Below are 17,421 nucleotides of genomic sequence, written 5' to 3'. Positions count from 1 at the left end.
GTATTTATTAAGATTTGAGTAATTAAGATGAAAGGAAAATTGCTTCAAGACGAATGACATTCTAGTCTCCTTGAGTAAAGCAAGAGCAATCCTCAAGACTTCTGATTAAAAAACTTGGGAGGAGATTTGGCATAAAACAACAGACGAATAAATACAGTTAAGAGGAAAATGAACTATTTGCAAATTAACTTTTTATGTAATTGTGATAGGTTTTGCTGTGGAATACTGTGGTAGTGGTTTTCAAAAGACAGGGTAGGTATCATTGCAAGATTTGTATTTATTTTTTAAATTCAATTGCAGTTTCTAGGGAAAGGTACAATCCTATAAGCTGCTGCAATTAAAAAAATAACTTTTCTCCCAGAAAGAAACAAACAAGCAGGAATATTATATTGTGCAAATAAAATAAATAAATAATAATAACTTAGTAGTTTTCAATAAATACCCTGAAAGAATTAACCAAGACATTTAAATAGCTGTTTTCCTATCAAAGTCCTCTCTGAACCCGTTTGACACCAAACAGACATAACTTCAAGTATTAAAAAAAATGTCCTCAGAGTGAGGTTTTTGGAGAGCTAGAGCAGAGTAGCTACTCTGCTTGCAGCAGCCCTGCTCCCTCAGATATTACTCCTACCCCTGCCCCTTTTTACCTGTATAGATGCAGGAAATCAGGTTATTTCTGGTAGTGGCTGCAGTGGGCACTGAGGTCCCAATGCATTGTGAACCTGTACAAGTTGTTTCCTTTTAGAGCAAAGCTGGTACATGCATAAGGTGATACCTGGGATCAAGCATGGATTAAAAGATTCTGATTTTTCATAAGCCCAAACAAGAATTCCTTTAACAGTACAGGCCATGAAATACTGAAAGCACAAACTCTTGCAGCAGTTGTACTTAAGATCCTCTTCTTCTATGAGGATGGTTGTAGTCATGTGTCATTCACACTCTTAAATTACTGTAATAATAAATCAAATTGATAGAAGGTGAACTGTTTAAATAAAATCTTTAATTGCTTATTTACAACAAAGGCAATGAGTTGGCAAATTGAAAATCATGATTTTCACTTTCTCACTAACTTCAGATACAGCAAGTACATATTTCAGCTATAAAATATGCAGCCTAGTGAGTAAGGCGCAATATTTACATCACACTAGTACTGCAAAAAAAGCACTTAAGATGAATTTACTGACAGCCAGAAGTTAAACATTTATCCTGGAAATGCTAACAATGCTGAAAAAGAAACTTAAGATCTTGTCATTTAAAAAGGAGTGTTCTACTGGTTTGGTTGTTTTTGTCAGATTGCAAACATGCAATAATAGTAAAAATCTGATAATGGGATAAAAACAATGCCTCTCTGACATTGTCAGTTTTTGCAAAGTAACATTTTGATAAAAGTGTACTGCTTCTTGGGCTGAAATCTAGTCCTAGTAACTCCAGTATTAGATTACTACATAGTTTTACCTCGGCAAAGGTCTTCTCTGGGGGAAAAAATAGCTATTACATTTGAATCCAGGCTATACTAGAAGCATAATACGATCACACACAGACACAAATTTAAGAACACAAATTACTACAGACACAAGATATCCTGCTTTAACAGCTTAAAAAAACTTAAGTGTTAAAGAACTTACTGCAGCCCAAAATAAAGAAATCAGTTTTGTTTTCTACTTTTTGATATCCTTCATTTCCCCTCCATGTATTTTAAGGTAAGTAACCATTATTCTTATTTCAGAAGGCTAGGGAAAAGAATAGTCAAGGTAAAGTATCAATCCAAAACCTACCATCCTGGCTGTCTCTTCTGGATATAAAAGACTTACAAACTATGAGCCTCAAAGACAACAGATACACCAACCATATGATCTGGGCATGGGCTTTGATAGCAAGGCCTGCAGGGAATGTTTTCTTTGTAGAGCTTCTTTACTAATGCTGGGTAGTAACTATCTTCATGAAGGGACTTTATTTAGCTATGTAGGAATGGGAAGAAGGTGGCATCTGTACAGAAGCTATCATTTCACCCACATTCCATTCAGCACTGGCTATGGAAGTTAACCATCATTACGACAAGCAAAGTTAACACAAACAGTTTTTGCTACTGCTCTCCTTAAAATACATTCCTGAAATTAGGCTTTCCCATTGCTAGTAGTACTTGCACTTCATTTTTATATGAGCAGAGGATTTTTTTTAAATGTTTCTTTTGCACTAATGAAATTCAGTGTAATTTTGATATGATGTGGAAGCATTTAGCAGTTTAAGATGATGCTTAAATTTATGCAGAAACCTTTACAGTGTGCGTGTTTCATATCCATGGGGTACTCACAGATGCTCACATCCATTATAGATTCTGGATTCAGATGTCAGTTACAGCCATACCATATCCTCTTCCTGTCCATGCAGCAGCTTTCTCAAGCTTTTCAACTTCCATCCTTAACAGTACATGTTAACAGGACACGTGTGGCAAGTATGTAATGACTCCTTGACACATTCAAAGAAAAGGCAAGTTTAACTTTTATCCAGAGCTTTCTCTGCTAAGTTATTCTCTAGTTCAGGTGATTCCTCAGCATCCTGACTGGCAGAAGGGTTAAAAATCCCATCCACTGCAGGGGCTGTCGTCGGTGTTGTGAGAGGGGTCACAGTGTGTCCAAACCCCTGATAGTGACCCATGGGTGAAGATGGCATTGAAGAAGCATCAGAAATTGGGTCTTGAGTAGATGAAGACAGTAAACTTGTATGCTCATTTTGTTCATGATCCTCAGCAAAAAACATTTTCCTTGGCTGGCCCAAAACTGTCCTCCCTAGAATTATGCAAAATGAAAAGGTTTTTTAATCCTTCCAACACTAGTCTTTGAACACATCAACTCTAAAACAGTCATGTTAAATTAGAAGATAAGTCTTTGTTTTGTATTAGTTTTACATGGGCATTGTTAGTTTTAATAAAGAAAAGTATGTCTTTCCATTTAAGAGAAAAACACCTAACCTTTTCTTCTTAAAAGAAAAATTAAAAACTAGACTCTAAATCAGTCAGGAATTCCAGAAAGAAAAAAGTGCCAGATAAACCATGAAATCCTCTAGGCATGCAACTGCCACTGATTTGGTAATAGAATGTTCTCAGGCTACTATAACGGTGGGCAATAGTGTGGCACGAAGCTGGAAATGCAGATGCTGTTGATAGATTGTACAAATCCTGTTACTTACCCACATTTCGAACCTGTTCGGAGATATCTGCCCTTAGATCAGAAATATCCCACATTGCAAGGAAGGAGTCAAAGCATGAGCCTTCTTCAGCCTCTTGAACATAAGGTTTATAGGAAAAACTGTAGTGATGTGCAATAGCAGCCAGAAACATCTCCACACAAATAATAAAATCCTGCAATGACAGAGATACTGACTTAATCATTCATAACTGGAGAAAAATAGTTCTGGGTTTCTTCTACAACTGAAAGGCTGCAATTGCCCTGGGATACTGACATCAGCTACTTTTCCACCAGGATATTCCTGGCAGCTTTCAGAGAGCCATACATACAGGACTTCACTTAAACAGACAGTTTAACAAGCAGCAGCTCTACAATGAATACCTGCAAGAAGAAATGCAAAGCTATCCAGACATATTTCACTGGGGCACATTCCTTCTGCCATGGATATAGAAGTGTTGAGCATAAAACTCACATGGGCTCATTGATTCAAACTTAGCCCAGCTTAGAATAAATCATTACTAATCAAGCCTGTGTTATTTCCTTGAGTATTTCCAAGTATTTCCTTGAGTTCAGCTATGGCATCTTCCATATAACCATTTCTCCCCAGAAATAACCACCTGCTCCTACCTGTAAGCCTGTAGCCACAGCTTCCACACTTTGCCAATCCCAGGTGTGTTTCTCAGAAATAACACCAACTTTCACCAGCAATGCAATGAGCACAGCCTGCCTATAAAGAGAATTTATTACAAGAAGTATTTGTATTAGAATTGCAACAGTAGTGCCAAAAATCTGCAAGCAAATCTGGTCATATGTATACATAGGAAGAATCTTAAAAAAACTTGGATTTTAAGAGGAGGAAACAAACTTAACGGGAGATGTCATTCATCCCTGACCCAGAACAGAAAACTAAAGAAGAGTTTGTTGCTCCAGTTAGTCATTAGAACAAGTTCCTTCTCTTTCAGGATGGTGCTGTACCTCAGAAAGTAATGCTCTGATAGTCAAATACACTCCCTCATTAGCAGCTAAGTGTGAGCAACGCTTAAACAGCAATTTTTATTTAACTTACAGTAACGTATTTTGAAAAAGTAATTTTTTTACTTTTAAAAGGAAAAAAAATAGTTTTGAAATAACTTCAAGTAAGGAGTCTAAAATAAGTTGTGTTCTTGAGAATCATGTTACAAAAGAGCAAGCCTAAAAAATAATCTTAAATGAACAACACCCTCTCCAACACAGTAGTACCCTCTTCCCCTCACTGAAGCTCACTAAGGTTATGGGTAGACATTCTAAGCCCTCTAACTTCAGTAACAAATCCAGCCTTTTTAGCTCTTCCACAATCTGCTCTGAGAGCAAGAAGTAACAAGTTAAAAATCCACTTACCAGAAAGAAACAAAAACTACCATCTTCACACAAAGAAACTTGCCAACAGGCTGGATAGGGTTCAGTTCCTCACGCAGTACTTTATAAAACAGCACCAGACAATACATGGCAAACTGACAAGGAAAAGAAAAATGAATGGAAGCTTTCAAACCCATGTTTATTTTGTGAGGGACTTGTGTTACACTATCTCTACAGTTAAAATATGTATCATAGCATGAGACAACCTTAAAACGCTATCTGTAATTTTTTATAAAAGACTTTCTGATTTAAACACTTGCTTTTTTTTTTTTTTTTTATTCCTGAAATTCCAGTCATTTCAACCAGGACACAGAAGCTGGTGCTGCTGTTGGGACTGCTGTCACAGCAGAAAGCAATTACAGCTCCTTCTGTGACAGTGACCCATCAAACACGGGTGGCAGCAAGAGGAGGACAGAATTTCCAAATGATCCCAGTTTTTATGATGTTCTGACTCCTGCTACTGTTGCCAAGAGAAGTAAAAGCAATCCATGGATCCCAAAATGAAACTCTCAATTTCAGGGGCTGACATCCTACCCTGACATTATCTGACAGCTGACCCAACCAGAAAAGGTGTTGGGTAGGCCAGACTCTCAGCACTGCACACACCATTTTCATTTTTTCCTGTGAATGTTATCACCATTTTTAACCCAGGATTTTTAACATATTGATTCTTTGTATGAGTGCTGGGAGGAAGCTGTGGGGGCAAGTGAAGTCATCTCTTACCAGAGAGGGGCAGGCCTGCAGCTCTAATGCCTGGGCCATACCACCTCACCCATCAAATAATTTGGGGTAGAAAGGTGCTTACTTAATGGAGCTTCATTGTAAAAATAACAAAGTTTTAGATTATCTGGTTTTCCAGTGTTTTTCCATACATAATATTTAACAGACAGCAATTGTGACTTAAAATAGAAAATATTCTACCTGTAAGAACTACCAGACATTTACACAACTACTGCCAACAGTTCTCATAGAAGATTCACATAACACTGATGAATTCCAAGAGCAGAAAGATGTACTCCTGATACTCACTAGTTGTGACATGTTGTTAAGTATAACTAGGTAAGTCCATGCGTTGTTGAAGCTGAAGTTTCCTTCATCATACACTCCCACCAGTTCACAAATTCTGGAAGATTTTTTAGAATTAATCACTATGGAGTAACAGATCACTTCCCTCAAGTACTACATCTTCACTATATCAAGCAATCCTTAGAATTCAAAACCTCTTCTGGTACTCAAATATGGGCACCGGAGGCCTGCACAAGAATCAGTTTCCAACAGCACGTACATATACATATACATATATATATATAAAAAAATAGAAATATTTATATGGATATTCACTGTGAGTAGCAACTTTTTTCACAGTTAATTTCACAGAATTAACAGTAATGACCATCAATGCAAAGCACATGAAATTAAGCTTTCAGTATCATCATGCCTCACTGCCTACTGTTCCTTTACAAACACAGGCTGTATGATATGAAGGCACACAGTCAAGCTTGTCACGTGCAAAGTTTAAAAAAATCTTAGAAGTTACAAGAAGCCTGCCTTTAAAAATTCTCAGTTGTTGAAGTCAATGAAAAAAATGGAGGAGGAAAAAAGAATCTAAAAATTAAGTGATAACAAAAATGTTTTTCCCACCCCAACAGTACTTCACATCCTATCCCACTGATTACAGAAGCTGGCATTAAATATTTATGATTTCAATTCTGCAAATAGTCATTTGCTATAGAAAAGCCATAAAGAAATCATAAGTTGATTCAAATTGTTGGGACCCATTTAGCATGCAACACGAGTCTGCTTTCAAACTGCCTTGATCCAATACAAAGGGCATGACAATTCTTTCCAGTGTAACTCAAAATCATATCCTGAAGATCAATATTAATTATTTATCAGTGTACTTACAAAGCAATGATGGTAGTAAATGGTCTGACAACAGTGTACTGCAAAACACCCAGTTTACATCTAAATAATAAAACTCTGAAAGACAAACAAAAAATTCATTGTACAAGGATTTAAATACAATTCTCTTATGGATGATTCCTATTCTCAGTAGGTTTACTAGGTTAAATTTTAATTTGATGGTAATTTCAACTTCTACATCCAGGACTTAAGATGTTGCATCATATGGTGTGTATACACAAAATACACAAAAGAGCTGGATATTTACAGACACATTACAGTAAATATTCAATGATTCACTTATTTTAGCCATGAAAAGCTTCTGGCTGGGCTAAAAAAAGAGAATGCAATTTTTGCTGTGTTTGATGTAAGAAAAACTTTGAGTCTAAATGAAAGAGACTTAAAAATCATAATAATTGCCCTAAACACTTAAGAGAACCAAAGCTCTTTGCCCAGTATGGCAAACTGTATAAAGAGGCTGTGACCACTGAAGCCCACCTTCCCTTCCCCTCTCCCCAAACAGCTTTATCAAAATCAAAATCTCTTGAGAGAGAGATTTTATCAGTTTAAGCATTCAGAAATAGACAGTATAGATGCATAAGGCCTTTCACCCTTCATCTGAAGTAAAAACAACAGTCTATCTGGTCTACTCCCAATTCCACATGAGGTTTTTGGCAAATAGCAAAAGATGCAGATTCCAGGAGAGGTTTTCTAATATTTGTAAAAATAAGAAAGTTTTTCCAGCACCCCCTGAGTCAATCCATGCATGTTAGTAACTAAGTCCAATTCACAGGATGTTTTATAGCTTGATTGTCACTTGCCCACAGCTGCTTTCAGCAGAGGTTCACAGTTGATCAAACACATACAAACCATAACTCCCTCCATCAAGCAGCAATTGTTATGCTGCTAAATATGAAAACAAAATGTTTGGATCTGCCTACACAGCCTAGAGCTTGAAGATGTCATGATATACTCACTCTCCCATAGCCCACGAGGGACAGCAACAGAGAGGGGGCAGATGTCTCTGCTGATCTTTCGCCTCTATTATTAACACCAGGTTTGGGTACCGGTTGGTTAAGTAATTTGAAAGAAAAACCATAAAGTTATAGATGACATAAGCTTCATAGCATTCTCGACATGTATCCACATATATTGCAATCTTGGGGTATTTCAAAGCTATCCACTGCAAGAAGAGAGGTACACAAAAGGTTATGTGCGAGAAAGACAAAAGGGATCCCAACGACAACACTGCTTCAGAAAGCTCCTGAGCCAGCAGGCACTGACCAAACAGGGCTAAGGGGAGAGCAATGCTACAGCTACAAAATAACACACACAGCTGAGCTGCAGACCAAAACCCGACTTTTTACTTTTAGTGAAACTGTGGTTATGGATCACCTGTCAGAGCTCTCAGTTTCTGACTATCACAGTGCTGTTATACTGCACAAAGGATGTTATCCTTTGTCCCCTGAACCAAAAAGGAATCATTTTAGCACTCAGCATAACTCAGGAAAGAATTCTAGTAGTAAGCCTAACTTGGGTAAGGAAGGTACAGCACTGAATTTTGAGGCAGTTCTTGGATCAGTCCTGTTTCCACTTCTGCTCTTAAGATGGAAGGGCCAAAAGCAAGCTCCTGTCAAACCCCCTTCCACATCCATCATAAAGGATACTCAAGGACAGGGTTAAGAAAGGTTATCAAAAGCAACCCCAAATCTCCAGAAGAAGAATGTGGTATGACTAGAGCTATGCTTCTGACATACTCCATAAACAGGAATGCCCAGAAGTTTCTAGGACTACCCCCTGGATGCAGCACTGATTCTGCCTGACACTGTTTTCCCTCAATCCCACAACAAACAGAATTCGATTGAGCTGGTAACAGCAAGAGAACACTTACACTGTCTAAACTGTAAATCGGCACCATCCACAGAATCCTGTTACAACAACAAAAGAACATTTTACATTACTAAAGGTATTTTTAGTCTGAATTAAACCCAATATTTGTAGCATAGGTAAAATGTGAAATATTACCTTATTATTGGTTTCTGCAATTCAGGTTGAGTGTAATGGACTAAGTGTTGCAGTATCCCCCAGAGAGATATTGGGATAGTCATTAGCAGAAATATCCCAGCGATAAACCATGCCTTGGTATGAATTCCAACCTTGCAAGATCAAAGTTTCAGTCTTAATACTCTCAAGTTATTACAAGTACACAAAACATTCCACAAAAGCAGAGTAAGGCCCAGTACTTAATTTACTGAAACCCACAACAGATTCCTTGTTTTATGTATGGAACTTGTCTTCATTCAGTGCTGCATTATAAACTTTCTGAAAACCTGTGGATTTAAAGTCTCTTTAGCTTTAAAATCAAGTTCCAAATAGTAATCAATTAGTCTTCATTTAACAAACTGAAACAGATATGGATGTAGACACATAAAACCATAATGTCTGCTAAAACACAAGGTTGAAATTTTAAATCAAAGCTCTCTGAAAAACAACTAATAATCCGAAGTACCAAAACCTGAGAAATTTAGGAGACTCTTTTCAGTTTCCTTTGATGAGAATCATTTCTCTGATCCCCTACTTTACATCAACATCCCATGTCTCCTGTTGTTTTCTAGTTTTACTTCTGATCAGTTTCCCTACAAGTATCAGACTTAATGGTATAAACTTCCATAGAAACACCTATTATGCTGAACATGCATTATGCATCAGAACAGGAATTCAAACCTGAAAATTTTAAACACATTCAAGACAGATCTTACTATCATTAAGTCCTGAAAATTATACCCTGAAAAAGCTTACCTCCAGGGCCACAGACCTATATCACATTGAACAAGACATATATTTTAAGGTTAAAATTTTACTTCTTGTTAGAGAAGCAATGTGATCATATGTGTGTGTGATTCACATACCACAGTTACAGTGCCACCAGCACGAAAAGAGGAGCCTCTCTATCCATAGAGATGCTCTACTAAATTCTCCCAAAACAGACAGAAATATCTTTATGAATGCCAGCATTAGTACTAAGTTTCAAAATCTACGTTCTGGGATGAACTTACGGACAGAGCCACACTCTTCTGGGTGGTGCCCAGCAACAGGGTAAGAGGCAATGGGCAGAAACTGATACCCAGGAAGTCTCACCAGACCATGAAGAAGAACTCCTTTACTGTGCAGGGACCATGCACTGGGGCAGACTGTCTAGTGAGGGTGGGGAGTCTCCCCTGCCAGAGATATTCAAGAACAGTCTGGACACAATCCTGTGCCATTGCTCTGGGACAACCCTGCTTGAGCAGAGAGGTTGGACTAGGTGATCCACTGCAGTCTCCTCCAACCTGACCTACCCCTGTCACTTTGACACTCTTGGCTGACTTGAATTTCTTCAGAATTGTACCAACAGTTCAAACACCAACTATTACGGAAACAGAAGGAGAAAGAAACACTGCTCTGTTCCTCTGAAGTTCACTACGGCTTTAGCAGCAGGACAAATGAGTCCAGCAGCACCATGGCACTTCTCCAGCCTGTCCATTCACGGAATGCGTCAGGTTGGAAGGGACCACAATGGGTCATCTGGTCCAACCTCCCTGCTCAAGCAGAGTCATCCCAGAGCACAGGATGGCCCTGGATTGTGTCCAGATGGTTCTTGAATATCTCCAGCAGGGGAGACTCCACAGCCTCTCTGGGCTATCAGCTCCAGTGCGTGGTCACTGCACAGTACAGAAGTTCTTCCTCATATTCAGGTGGAACTTCCTGCGCATCAGTTTCTGCCCGCTGCCTCTTGTCCTATTGCTGGGCACCACCAAGCAGAGCCTGGATCCATCTCCCTGGCACCTGTGATTTCCATACTTTTACACTTTTCCGATGAGGTAACACATTTATTTCCCCGCCGCCTCCCTGCCCGGGGCCGAGCCCGCTGCCCGCGGCCCCGGCCGCGCCGCTCACCTCCAGCTTCTGCAGCTCCCACACGCAGAGCGGCACCACCACCAGCAGCCCCACGATGTAGAGCAGCACCACGAGCGGCCGGATCCATCGCCGCCAGTTCCCGCAGGTGCACGGCATGGCCGCGCCGCCGCCGCCGGCGCTCCTCGCACCGACCTCAGCGGGCCGGCAGCCCCTGCGGAGTGCGCATCACCGGCGGGGCCGCCGCCTCAGCTCCGTGCCTCGGCTCCGTATCCCGGCTAGCTCTCGGTATCCCAGTGGCGCTCGGTATCCCGGCCCGGCCCGGTCCCGCCCTGGGGCTCCCACCCAGCCCAGCCCAGCCCAGCCCAGCCCAGCCCTGCCCCGCTCCGCTCCGCTCCGCTCCGCTCACGCCCCCGCGCCGCTTCCGCCCGGCACCGCTTCCGGCTGCACCGCCCCGCCCTGCCTGCCTCTCTGATTGGCTCCGCGCCCTGCCCATCATCGCTGCCCCGCCCACCGGGGATAGCCAGGGGGAAGCGCGCGGCCGTGTCCCCCCCAGCTTTGGGAGGGTTGGTGTGTTCCGGCCGCCCCCCCCCCCGCCCGCGGCAGTGGGCTGTGCCGCGTTCCCGGAGCGGCTGGAGCCGAGGGAAGGAATGAACGTCAGGGAATGGCCGCGGTGCCGGATAGCCCGGGGCCCCTGCTGCAGCTGCCCTGCCCGGCACGGGCCTGCCCTCGAACGCCTCCCCTGGGAGCCGCCCGGGGTGCGCAGTGCCCTGGAGAGCCGCGCCTCGCTGTGCCAGCAGTGGGTTGCGACATAGCCGAGGAGTGAAAGCTCCAGCGGGCGCACCAATAATGCAAAATTACAGTAATTGCAAAAGAGTGCAATAGGTGTTAAACTGCAGCTGTTGGTTGAACGTTTGCTCGGAAGTGCCGTGTGAAAGCCGCTGGCTCGCCGGCCGAGCCCGCAGTGGTCAGTGGCAAACACAGGCCCTGAGGCGAGGAACTGAGTTAGGCCGCAGGTGATAACAATGCCCAATGGCCGAGGAACCGCAACTCCCAATTCTTCAGGAGACAGATGCCGAGTTTACTTTGTACTGTCACTAAAATGTGCTGGAAGAACCCCCATGAAGGAAGAGGAACAGGTTATTTCTGTGGAAAAGTTGTAATTGACATGTAAGAGAAGGGGGCGGTTTCCCAAGCATTGTCTGGGCTGTCAGGGAGCAGCGCTGGGTGGCACTGATTCCAGCTCCAGAACACACGTATTCTTTCTATCTTTCAGTGAGAAGCTACTTGTGAAATACTGGTAAAAACCAAGTGGACAGAGTTCACCTTCACTAACTATTAGGACTTCTGACATTAGAGAAAGAGTATCAAAACTACTCCCCAGAATCTGCAGATAACAGCTGTATTAGCAGCATTCCCTGCTACTGGAAAGACTGATGTGAATTATTGTTGGTGTCAATCATTTTGTACATTCTGCTCTCATGAATTCCAAATTTATTTAAAGGCGAGTTATGTCAAAATAGAATAAACTGGGATTATGGAGCCCTATAAAAATTTTACTAAATTAAAATGGCAAAGGAAATAGACTATTTTATAATTGTGGTTGGAAAAGTATGTGGTATTTATTGTTCATTAATTTTATTTTTATTTGTTTGACATTTATTTCATAAGTTTCATCATTTTTTTGTTCTTGTTTTGTGTTATGCAAGTGCAGATGCATGGTTACAACCAGGCTGTCCCTCTTGCCTGATCATAATTTCCCTGTGAGGTGGGCAGTAAGGATTAATTATCATACAGTGAAAAATCACAGATTTCCCCCAGTTATGGTGGTCTTACTAGCAGCTCCTTGATATCACATCCAACAGCAAACACCTGACCAGTCTTCTCTCCTCTCTGGTGCTTACTCACACCACCAACCTTTCCAGGGCATTTTTATTTCATTTTATTAAAATGAATGACTGTTTAAAACTCAATTTAGTTTCTTTTTTCCTTTCCATCATTATTTCTCCATCAAAGGGCTGTCACCAGTTATAAGAAATTTATCTTTGTTAGGGAAATGCTGCCACCACATTCTGATTACTTCCTTGTTTCTTTTGGGGGTGATCATAGAAGAGAGTGACTGGGTTTTGGATCTACAACCATCTGCAAAGAGTAGTTTGGGTGGTAACTTTAGATGCAGCTTCTTTGTTTTCTTGGTCACTCAGATTTGTGCATGTTAATTAGCTGGGGAGTCTTTAGCTACCACCATAGGTCCCTTCAAACCTCAGCCGTTTGGATTATGGTATTCGTGGGAATAAGATTGCTGCCATATAATATGGTGACAAAATATAGTGGAAAAAGTTGCTGCTCAGCACCTCTGCAATAAAATTTTTCAGCTCTGACAAAGATTATAGAAACAAATCCCTCCCATACCCCACCATCTGTGAAGAAAGAAAACTGTCATATGGACCATGACCAGAGGTCCCTTCCATCTAAAAATTCTTTCATTGAGCATAAAAATACATTTATTCATAGCAAATAGTATTACCTGAATAGCACCTTTTCTCCTCTACCTATTATATGTCCTTCTGTTGAGAAGTTAATAACTTTTTACTGAGAATTTCTTATGTTAACTGTTTGATTTACAGCAAGGATTCCTGAACTCTGATTGGAAATTATTCCAGAAAATAATCTCTGCTTCTGGCACAGAAGTGGGCAGTATTGTTGCTTAGGCTGTACCTGGTCTAACAGCCACTGTCAATGCTCATTTAGGAAATGTCTGGAGACTGACAAAAAGCCCCTCTGTTATCTCTCACCTTGCAACTACAGCTTTAAAACACGGTGTATGTACCCAGCTGGGGTTGCTAACAAAGCTGAGAGTGCTGCAGCCTCTCCCTTCTTTCACTCCCCTTCTCAAGAGAGAATTTTTGAGACCTGCACAACGTTGGAGGGAATGATGGATTCGCCTGTAGGTGGGGCACAGGGACTATTTTTGGGCAGCTTTTCCTCTCAGCCAAATTAAGACGTTAGCACTGGCAGTAGCACATCGAACATGAGTCAGGCAGCAGAAGACCATGAACTAAAAAATAAGGATCCTTTTAACTAACTTCTGATTTTTGAGCACAAAATCTGTTTATCTCATATAATGATTTTAAACACTTAACCATAAACAAACAACCAAAAATTTATCAGGTTATAAAATTGCCCTGGAGCAACTGAAACTGATTCAAGAAGGGGAAAGAAATATGTGAATCCAAGTACAGGAGGGTCACTGCCTTCCTTCCTTTGTGGTAGCAGGTTTGCTGCAGAAGTGTGCTGCCTGCTGATTATTACATGTAACCAGGCAAATGATGGAATGGAATAGAATAGAATTATTTCAGGTGGAAGGGACCTACATCAATCATCTCTTTCACAACATCAGTGCTGACCAAAAGTTAAAATATGTTATTAAAGGCCTTGTCCAGACACCTGTGAAATACTGACAGGCCTGGGACATCAACCAGCTGACCAGGAATCCTGTTCCAGTGTTTCACTCCTCTTGTGGTAAAGAAATGCTTCCTGATGTCCAGTCTAAACCTGCCCTGATGCAGCTTTGAACCATTCCCAGCTGTCCTATCACTGGATGCCTGGCAGAATAAATCAGCAGATCCTTTTCTGCTTCCCCTCTTCAGGGAACTTTAGAGATTATGGGGGTCATCCTTCAGCCTCTATTTCTCCAGACTACACAATCACGGGGTTCTTAAGATGTCCCCCAAGCCCTCTTTCACCAAAATTCAGCTTATGGAGCCTGTTAAGGATACAGCAGTGCATTCACAGGCCTGCTTCTTTCAAAGACACACATCCCCTTATCTTTCCTAAGGAAAATATATGGTATGAATATGACAATACCAGAGCGTGAGAAATATGCTGAAAGGTTTCAAAGCTATGCAAAACTGGGAACTTACCTGGGAGAAATTATCTTGAAGATTTTCCATGTCTGTATCCCCTACTTCACAACCCTTCCCATGTGAAGTCTGTTAAAAATCTCTAAATGGGACTATTGTAAAATATGACAGAGTTAAACAGCATTTGCTTTCCATTTTCTCTTGATTTTGTCTGTTTCAACAGAGAGCTCTCTGTGCTGCATGCTTGACTGGCAAAGGCGCTCATTAAAATGCTGTAATAGATGCATTTTTGATGAGTAAATATATCATTTTATTGATTAGCCTACTACTTAGTAATATGCACATATTACTAAGCTCATATTTGCCAGGTAAAGCTGCTCCTGTGAAACTGAAGGGGTTTTTTTCCTATTGTCAAATGAAAACAAAAGACCAAACTACACTACTGTTCATTGCCTTAAATTGGTTAAAATTATGCATATTCAGAAGCACATTTTTGCTTAAAAGATATATGGAACCAATTTTTAAGTCTTTTGTGTTCTTGAATTATCTCAGTTTTATTAATTGACACACACTTCCAAAATCCTAACTTCATTCTTTGTTATTCCATTTAGGAAAGGAAGGAAAGTGCATGCACTTGAGGATGCCACAAAAGTATTTATGCAGCTGTGACTGAAGTATAGTTTAAAAGCCATGGAATAGTGTGAGTACCCACTAGGATGTGCTGTCGGCCTAAAATTGAAGCCTTGGTATTTAAGAAACAGAAATTTCAAAATTGTTAAGTGTGATGTGTACATAATCACTGTAGTATTCTCATCTGGAGAATTCAGAGAAGTACAAAATACAGGGTTTTGTAAGAAAAGGCATGGGGGGGTTGAATGATAGGCAGGCAAAGTAGTTCCTATTGCGCAGCTATTCTTAGCTGGCATACTTGAAGTGAGAGGTTCCCTAAGGAGTGTCACAGCCACGACCATATTAAATTTATTCAATATCTAACATTAGAACTTCTTCAGCTAGGAATTTTTGTGGGAAGGTGTGGTCACTGTGCCAAGACCTCCTGTATATATCACATGGGCAATAAATGTAGCGTCTTTACACACACAAAAAAATGAAATGTGTCCTTCAGTGAATTACTTGTAGCTTTGGTCTTTTTGCCTGTTGTGAGTGTAAACATGTATCAAACAGTGTACTGCTAAGATTTGTGGAATTAAACTGCTATATTGTGTTACTGGGTGTAAAACAATGTACATTTATCAAGATGTAGAGTTCTGAAAACTGATATGATGGAAATATTTGATGCATCATTGCTAAGGCTTGTGGTTTGTCATTTCAGTAGTACAGACATTTATCAGTTTTGATACTTTAGCCTAGAAATGGTTTCTTATGTAAGAATTTTCCAGCACTTACAACTTTACAGTCCCAACATACTTAGTTGTATATGTAGAAAGTAGATTGATAAGATGTGCAAGAGACCTTAGGGAAGGGTCTTTTTGAACTGTTCAAACCTAGAATGTGATATGAAGGCCTTGGTAGCTGATAGTACTTGCATGCCAGTAACAGTTTTTGTAGGCATCCAGAATTTTGGAATTCCTTCATCAACAAAAGGAGAAAGAATACTTCTATTAATTTTCTTCTGGATTTTCCATCTTAAAAAACAAAGCAGGGAGTGTAAAATGTTAAAGATTCCTAAAATACTTCAATGTCAGTATAGTACAGACAGTGCTTCCAGTGGTAGTGATTAAGTGATCTAATGAGCCTTTTCTTTATTTTGAGTGATTGTCTAACCAATGCTTCAGGCTGGCATAATATTAAATATACACTTTCCAGTCATTCCTTTCTAACTCCAGACAAAAACTGAGTTTTACCAAAAGTAAGTTTTGGTCATGTTTTCTCAGTTCTTTATCCATCAGTGCTGCTAATAGTCTACCAGAACTGAAAAGTAGTGCTGCAAAGTTTTGTGTATAGTCTGAAAGGTGCCAAATCTACAACATACACTGCTTTAAAAGAAAAAGGTCTCGGTTACTTAAAACCTGTCAATTCTTCTTTCTGACCACCAAGACTATTTCTCCTTCTGAGAGCCATGAACTAAGTTCTAGTCTGAGAGCCAGGAATTCCTCCATCTTCATTCTGATACTGACTGTGCTGTAGCCTATGACAATTTATCACAATTTTTTGAGTATGTAAAATGGAAATATTTGCCCAGGGGCAATATGAAGATTAATTACTTAATATTTATAAATTGTTCTGAAAATCAGCATTATGCAGATATTATGATTATTTCTGAGCTGTGGATTCTAATCTGGGATGAGGCCCAGAAAAGGACATAAACAACTGATGCTCAAGTCAGGTGGAATTTAGATGCCCTGGGTCAAAATTGCAGTCCTAAAAATGTTTACACATCTGCCACGAAACCCTGGAAGGTAGAGTGGAAGCACTGGCATTTTTTATTATGAGGTGCATTTTGTACTCCAGCAGTTCTTACTCGTGCTCTCAAAGGTACTTAAGGCCTAATAGGACTGACCAACTTTGTAATTAACTCAGGCTAATGCCCACTAGGTGTCCAGAAATGAGGCATTCCTGTGCATGTCTCCCTGGAGAGTTCAGTCCAGTAGGTGAGCTCTGAAAATGCTGGCCCCATCGTGGCAAAATATTTCCCTTCAGAGTGTAGCTCTGTGCTTAGTACAGACAGAAACGTGGATGGGGTCCAGGTTCAGTTCCCTTGTCTGTCTCAAAGGATCCAACTCCTCTTTGGACCATGCTTTAGTCTGAAGGCAGAAGATGTTTTGGAATGTAGGAAGGATTCTTTCCTCTTCAATTCTACTTTGCAAAGAAAATACTCACTAGTCACTGTCAGTGTTTCAGTCTTGCAGTTATGGTACTACTGGTGAAAAAGAGGAATTATTGTGAAAGTTTACAGAAAACAGAAATATTCAGTTCTGGAGAAGTACAAAAATAGTTGTAGGAGCTGGGACTAGAACCTCGCACTCTTCAGTGAGTGCCTGCTTATATTAGTCTGCTCTCTGTACCACATGATGACTTTGTGGGTGCATCAAATGAAAAAAATTTCCTCCATGCTCTGTATAAATACCCTAATGTCTGGATTCAGTTATGCAGATGAAAATCAGATGGTGTGGTACTTGGCTGTGCAGTGCTTTGTCTTCTTCCAGATCTGTCCTAGGTTCAGC

General features: G+C 40.5%; 1 protein-coding gene across 1 annotated transcript; it reads right to left on the bottom strand.

The window, feature by feature from the left end:
- Positions 1-980: 980 nt before the first annotated feature.
- On the bottom strand, positions 981-10,724 carry TMEM184C (transmembrane protein 184C). Its single transcript, XM_030948221.1, has 10 exons — positions 10,419-10,724; positions 8,508-8,638; positions 8,374-8,410; positions 7,460-7,665; positions 6,486-6,560; positions 5,610-5,703; positions 4,563-4,675; positions 3,813-3,912; positions 3,187-3,358; positions 981-2,786 (listed from the first exon to the last, which is right to left on the bottom strand). The coding sequence occupies exons 1-10, from the start codon at positions 10,533-10,535 to the stop codon at positions 2,494-2,496; spliced, it is 1,338 nt and encodes a 445-aa protein (XP_030804081.1). The 5' UTR covers positions 10,536-10,724; the 3' UTR covers positions 981-2,493.
- Positions 10,725-17,421: the final 6,697 nt, after the last annotated feature.

This window comes from Camarhynchus parvulus, chromosome 4 (genome assembly GCF_901933205.1).
Source record: "Camarhynchus parvulus chromosome 4, STF_HiC, whole genome shotgun sequence".
Lineage (NCBI taxonomy): Eukaryota > Metazoa > Chordata > Aves > Passeriformes > Thraupidae > Camarhynchus > Camarhynchus parvulus.
The sequence above is the reverse complement of the archived record's forward strand: the minus strand, read 5'-3'. Positions and strand labels throughout refer to the sequence as shown.